Source organism: Buceros rhinoceros, unplaced genomic scaffold, assembly GCF_000710305.1.
Source record: "Buceros rhinoceros silvestris isolate BGI_N320 unplaced genomic scaffold, ASM71030v1 scaffold12231, whole genome shotgun sequence".
Classification (NCBI taxonomy): Eukaryota; Metazoa; Chordata; class Aves; order Bucerotiformes; family Bucerotidae; genus Buceros; species Buceros rhinoceros.
Window position 1 is genome coordinate 710 of NW_010392578.1, and position 6,805 is coordinate 7,514.

The following is a 6,805-nucleotide window of genomic DNA, read 5'->3' on the forward strand; positions in this document are numbered from 1 at the left end:
TGCAGAGCCCTTTCACTTCTAATCACTTCCACGCAAACAAGCTGCTTAGATGCGTGTCTCTCCACGCTGCGGGTGTGTGTTTGGCAAGAGGGAGGCAGTGCAGATCACCAGGTTTGTTTTCCCACCCTCCCTGCTGAGCTCGCACAGGACACCCAGTCTGTATTATGCAAAACGTGCAAAGTTGTCGTCTTACGATCTGCGAGGGCAAATGTGACAAGGGCTGAAAGGAACTGTCCTTCCTTGTCCTAGGAACAGGCCCCGAGGTGAAAATGGGGGACGCAAGCGACATCTGTCCTCACCTGGATTCCATAGGAGAGGTGACCAGGGATGATCTGCTGCTCAAGTCCAAGGTACAGCATGTGCTGCTGGTCAGTCCTTTCCCCTTCAGCTACCATGCATGGGTTTGTGTTTGCTGCCCGTCTCCATGGAGGAGAGGCAGAAACTCTTCTCTGGTGCTGGTGTACCCTCCCCTATCCCATAAAGCCTCTGTCGACCCCCCTGGCTCTGTTTCCTCCCTGTCATTTTATCCTGCTCAGATGTGTCACTTAGCTAAAACGCCACAAAGGGTCTCGTGGGGTATTAAGAAATGAAATACTGTGTGCTACAGGTTCTGTCTGCTAGAGAAGTTTCCCTCTCTTGAAGGACTAGGTTATGTAAACCTACCAGCCAAGCAAACAAACCTTCTTTTATCATGACTATGCAGGGAACTTGCCAGTCTTGTGGAGCTGTGGGACCAAATCTCTGGGCTTGTCTGCAGGTAACAATGGCTTGCTGTTCGTGTGTGTGATGTGGTGGGACTTCTCTTTAATACCAGTTTTTTAAAAAAGAAGGTATTGTACCGAAAGAATAAAAGCCCGGGAAGCAAAGAGGGGGTTCTTAGTAGAACTATCCACTGTTTTTTTGATGGATTTGAAGGAAAAGGCTCCCTAGATGAAAGGCTAACGCTGTCAGAATGTGCCAAGGTGCAAGAGTTCACTCATCCTCACAGGGGATTGCCCCTGGTCCCCAGGTAGGAATGAATTAAATGCCCAGCACTGACTGTTGGCTGGGTCCCGCCTCTGCTGGCAGCTGTGAAGGGAGCCTGGAAGCGTGAGACCTCAGATGATGTCGCTCAGGGCAGTGAGGCAGAAAGGAATGAAAGGGGCATGCGGGGGGCAAGGGCAGTTTATTTTTACAGTAGAATGCCCCGGTGTTTTGAGTGCTTAGATGAGCTGCCCATTGGAGCAGTTGCTGTGGAATGGAGCCTTGGGTGCAAACCTGCTTCCAGGTTTTCTTTGTTAAATGAAGCAATTCCGCTTACCCCTCTTATTCTGGGCCCCGAGTGAAAAGCAGGTTAGAGAACTGGCTGGTGAGACTGTTTTGTGAAGGTGCCCATTGTGCGTTTGCTCTTTTCCCACCAGGTTGGTTGTCCCTATGTGGGTTGCGGGGAGTCCTTTGCTGACCACAGCACACTTCATGCACAGGTGAGCTTTCCTCTGTCGTCCCCCTTAAGACAGGCCCAGTTGGATTTTGTTCATTACCATTGTCCTCCTCTACGCTGCTCTGGTAGCCCAGTACTTCACCTGGAGCCAGCTGTCAAATCAGATTCATTATTTCACCTTTTTAGGCCAAAAAGCACAACCTGACGGTGAACCTCACCACTTTCCGCATCTGGTGTTATGCTTGTGAGAAGGAGGTGTTCCTGGAGCAGCGTCTGGCCACGCACGCACCAGCACTGCCAGTGAAGTTTGCTTAACCGGTTGGTCTGTGTCACAACACGGCAGGGTTGGTTGAACACTCGGCAGGGGATTTGTTTACCTGTTGTAAAATTAACAGAGCAGCTTCTGCTACTGTCCAGGCTTTGGGGTGATAGGAACTCTTTACCTGAAAGTGGCTACCTGTAGCCTTTCCTTACATGATCTCTCACCCCGAGCAGCTTCTGCTACTGTCCAGGCTTTGGGGTGATAGTACTTCTTTCCCTGAAAGTGGCTACCTGTAGCCTTGCCTTACATGATCTCCCAGCCAGAAGACTTTCTGGTGACTTGACTATCCATTTTGACTTGTTTTTTTAACTTTTCCTTTTCCATGGGACGTCTGTTTCTGGCAGGAACCACAACAGCTGTCACACCTTCATTGTCAATGCACAGCCCACGGAAGTTTTAGCTGTCAGACCAGACACACACGTACTTGTGACACTGCTGCACATTCCTGATGCCTCCCTTGTCATGTGGAAACAGTAATGGTACCACTTCCACCCCCTCCTTGCATTAGTGAGAAGAGTAGATGGTGCAACTGGTTCTTCTCTCTCCAGAGTGCTTTTTTTAAAGGCTGGCTCAATTTATGTGTAAGATAATTTCTCTCACAACTCGTCTTTCAAAGCAGGCCTCTCGTTGATGCTCATTTCTCTGCCTTTAATCTAGGATTCTCCATTGCCCACTCACCCTCTGAAAGCTGTTCCAATTGCAGTGGCTGATGAAGGTGAATCTGAATCAGAGGATGATGATTTGAAACCAAGAGGTAACTGCATCGAGCTGATGAAAGGCCCGTGAGGGACCTGCACTGAGAGGTTGCTAGGAGCAGAGTGTGGAGACTGCCTAGAAAGGGCTGAATTCCCTCTGCTTTGGGGAGGAATGTAGAAAGCAGCACGTCTGGCAAGTGTTTTATGCATCTCTTGTTTGTGCCTTAGGCCTTACTGGAATGAAGAACCTTGGGAACTCCTGCTACATGAATGCAGCTCTTCAGGCTCTCTCTAACTGGTAGGCATTAGGGCCTGTCTGTCGAGTCTTTATTAGACTTCACTAAATATTGGAAGCGGCGCCTCTGCTCTGACACCTTCATGAATCTCGTGAAGAGAAATCAGCTGGGCTAGGTGCGGAAATAACCAGTGTTTGTTTAAGGCAACGGAAGTTTTACAGTAGGAAGCTGAGTGAACAGCCAGCTCATGGCTACAGATGAGCATGTGAAGTAAAGCTTCATCGTTTCTACTGTGACAGAAATGTTTTTATCGCATAGGAAAGCACGTCACATCTTTATTCTCCCCAGTGACATTATTCTAACAACCCATATCCTAAAATATTCTCTAGCCAGCCTGCTGAGAACTGACTCCAGGGTCTCTTCTCTGTACTGGGAGCGGATTCAGATCTGCCTTTTTCATTTGTTTCAAGTTAGGAGACAAGTCTGCACCCGGAATCACTTCTCCCCTCGATTTCTACAGCAGTATCTTAAGCGTGCTTTCAAAAAGGCGTGCATTTAAATTCTGATGAACACTTAAATAGAAGCAGAGGAGAAATTTCTGTGTCTGAATTCTTCTCTTTTCTCTCGTAGCCCACCCCTCACACAGTTTTTTCTGGAATGCGGTGGACTCGTCCGTACAGATAAGAAACCAGCGCTGTGCAAAAGTTACCAGAAGCTGGTCTCTGAGGTTTGGCATAAGAAGCGGTGAGTGGTCAGTCCCTCATCTCATCGGGGCAGGTTTCAGTGTTGTGTTGGTTCTGAAGTGGCATCAGCCAAGAGGAAATTTGATCTTTAGGGATGAGCGCAGTGCCTAAGGCGGTCAGCTCAAACCCTGCATCGATGGGTATGTGAGGATGCCCCCGTGTCTAGGAGATCCCACATCCTGCTACTGGTGATAAAGTGGGCACAGAGATGTCAGTGAAAACAATACATTCAGAGTGTCATAACTTGAAAAAGGAAGAGATTTTTTTAATACAGCTTCCCAGCTGGCAATGAAGTAAAAATTATAGAGAAAGGGAGTACTCTTGGCTCTAGGGATGAGTCTCCCCGGAAGGACAGACTGAAATGACTGTGAGATGTTTTCTGTCTCTTCATTTGTGTGTCATCCAGCTAATAGTGAAACACATGCCCAGGCTTTGCAGGTGCATAATCACCTTTTGTTCTCTTCAGTTACCACACCCTGTTCTATGGCTCATTAGGCAAACTGGCTCCAGGCCTCACAAGCAAACCAACTCCTTCTCTTTTTTCTCCACATCTAACCAGCCCGAGTTACGTTGTTCCGAGCAGCCTGTCCCATGGGATCAAACTCGTCAACCCCATGTTCCGGGGCTATGCGCAGCAGGTGGGGCCTCAACGAAACCATGCCGTTACTCCATGGTGGGTGGTGGGATTTTTCTCCCTGCAGCGGTGGTGCGGGTCTTCAGAAGGAAGAGCTTGAGCTCAGGGGTTGTGCCCGTTTTGTGTCAGTGTCAGTGACCTGATGGAGCACTTGGGTGGGATTTAGGAGAGCTGGTTCTCTTCCAGGCTCTGCCCCTGGCCTGCTGGTGCCAAATCAGTGCGTTTTCCTGTGTCAGCGTTCTCACCTCTGAAAGTGTGATGGTCACCTTTACAAAGGGCTTTGAGATCAACTGATAACGTGCTATGTGAGAGCTAGGTATTAGTTATTCACGTCGGAGCTGAGAAACCTGGATAAATCTGTACTAAAAAGTTAGATATGAATGTTCTATATTCTTTTTCTGGGAAATTACAATGAACCAAATCTTATTTAAAGATCGTATCTTTTTTTCTTTGAAGGTTTTATCAGCGTATCTCTTGCGTATTTCATTAGAATAAAATGTAAACATCAAATTATGATTAGAAAACTTTCAAGAGAAGTGACAGTGCATCTAAACTGAGATACTGACAGGATAAAAATAATGATTAATGAAAGAACTCCTCTATTTATCTTTGATGTGAAGTGGATTGGAAAACTCGCAGCTGTAAGGAGCTAAAGTTGAAAGAAAGACAAGGCAGGCTGAAAGCCAAACTTCATAAAATAACAAACATCATAATTAACTTTCTGGAGTTGTCAGAATCCCAAGTCGCTTTCCAGCAGGTCCTTTGAAGCCAGCGTATCCCTCTTTCACCATGTATTATGAATGTAGGAGCTCGCACCTAGGCTGTACAGTCTTTGGTTTCCAGTTCCATTCCCTATTTATTAAAGGTTTTCATGGGATTGCCATGAGCAGAAGTCAGCGTTCGTGAAATTTGTTTTGTGGGTAGGAGTCCATTCTCTGCTGTCTTCATTAGGCTTCTCCTTGTCTCTTGCCTCTTATCAGAGGAAAACTGATAAGCTCACGGTTTGCATGCTGCGCCTGCTCTCTGGCTTTTCACTGTCTCTCAGCTGAAGATAAAAATTGGGCTTTTTATCATTTAGGAGTTAAAAATATTTATGTAGCAGACAGGCTTCTTGGAACACGGCCACAGTGCTCGCTCTGCTTTTGCAGGGTCTCTGCGTGTTGCAGCGTGGCTGACCTTTGTGGGCAGTGTCGAAAGTGGCTGTAGATGGAGCCATCTCCTCTTTTGCCCCTCTCATTGCCCCATTTCTGGATGGACACTAACATGAGTTACTCCTGGTTTTTAGGATACTCAGGAGTTCCTGCGGTGCCTGATGGATCAGCTGCATGAAGAACTGAAGGAACCAATCATGGCAGAGACAAGGGATTTGGATACCAGTGACCAGGATGACAAGCGAGAGGGTGACCGGAGTCCTTCGGAGGATGAGTTCCTCTCCTGTGACTCAAGCAGTGACAGGGGTGAAGGCGACGGTCAAAGTCGGACCACAGGGAGCATGGGCAGCAGCTCCCTGGCAGAGACAGAGTTGTTGATTCAGGATGAAGCAGGGAGAGGGATCTCCGAGAAAGAGAGGATGAAGGACAGGAAGTTCTCCTGTGGCCATCGGCGCAGCAACTCTGAGCAGGTGGACGAGGATGCGGATGTTGACACTACTATGATGCCAGTCGATGGCAGAGCCTCACCTGAGATGCTGCCAGCTCCCCGTCCTGCCAGCCCGTGCAGGACACCAGGTACACACCTTCCAGTTGTGTTCTACCCAGGATCAGTGCTGTAGTGCAGTGGCAAACACCACATAACCAGTCTCCTGTGAGTTTCAAGAGGTTTTGCATCCAAGATTTTCCCCTGTCCCTGGCAGTAGTTCTGTCTTTGTGCACAATTGCTTCTGGAAGAAAATGTAGCACGTGAGGTGCTTAGCTGGGCTAAAGCACCATGGAGCTGAGTAAAGACTGCATCCTGAGGGCAGTGAGAGTGCCCCTGCCAGACCTCCAGACACTCATTTGTGCCTTTCCTAATTAAAAAAAAGCAAAAGGTTTTGTATGTGCACATGGCTTTATCCAACAGGGGAAATACTAGCTGTAGAAAAGGTGTGGAAGAAGGTATCAGTCCATGTTGGACATGTGGAAAAGAGAGAAGCAGTTGGTGCATTTCTGTGTCTCAGGGAAAAGAAAAGAGCAGCAGTGACGAGTGGGTGTGGAGTCACCTCACACTGAACATACCCGATCTTTCAACACATCTTTATGTAAGAGCCTTACGCTGCCAACTGGCACTGAAGACAGCAGTGCTGTTTGTGTGGATTGGGATACAGGAGCAAGCTGTAAAAACTAATTAGTTTTAAGTGTGAAAAGATGGTGGGTTGAGGAGTTTTTTTATGTCGTTATTAGCTGTTCAGTATAGCTGTGTGCACTCTTACCCGTGCACTGCGGGAGCAGCATCTGCCAGCCTGCAAGCTGGACAGCGAATAAACACTGAACTGGGCGTACTGGGAAGGATTCTGTGCTGGAACGCAGGGCTGGGCCAGCACCGCCTGCAGCAGGGCTGCCTTTCCTAACTGGGGTTTTCACCATTCTCCCAAACAGAACCTGACAACGATGCCTACGTGCGCTGTTCCTCACGCCCCTGCAGTCCGGTCCATCATGAAATGCACTCCAAGCTCTCTAGCAGTCCTCCTCGCTCCAGTCCTGCCAGGCTCGGACCTTCCTACGTACTCAAGAAAGGTACTGCAAAGTGTGTACGCTGGGAGGGAGAGCGGGGAGCGTGT

The 6,805-nt window shown here is 48.2% G+C and overlaps 1 protein-coding gene across 1 annotated transcript in view; it reads left to right on the top strand.

Annotated features, from left to right (window-relative positions):
• The first annotated feature begins 269 nt into the window (after positions 1 to 269).
• Positions 270 to 6,805, top strand: part of USP20 (ubiquitin specific peptidase 20) — a 14,395-nt gene continuing 7,859 nt past the window's right edge. The window contains 10 exon segments of the mRNA XM_010144545.1: positions 270 to 350; positions 704 to 757; positions 1,401 to 1,463; positions 1,607 to 1,738; positions 2,400 to 2,496; positions 2,666 to 2,735; positions 3,304 to 3,417; positions 3,976 to 4,054; positions 5,336 to 5,777; positions 6,624 to 6,761. Of these exon segments, the coding sequence (XP_010142847.1) occupies positions 270 to 350; positions 704 to 757; positions 1,401 to 1,463; positions 1,607 to 1,738; positions 2,400 to 2,496; positions 2,666 to 2,735; positions 3,304 to 3,417; positions 3,976 to 4,054; positions 5,336 to 5,777; positions 6,624 to 6,761 (1,270 nt within the window).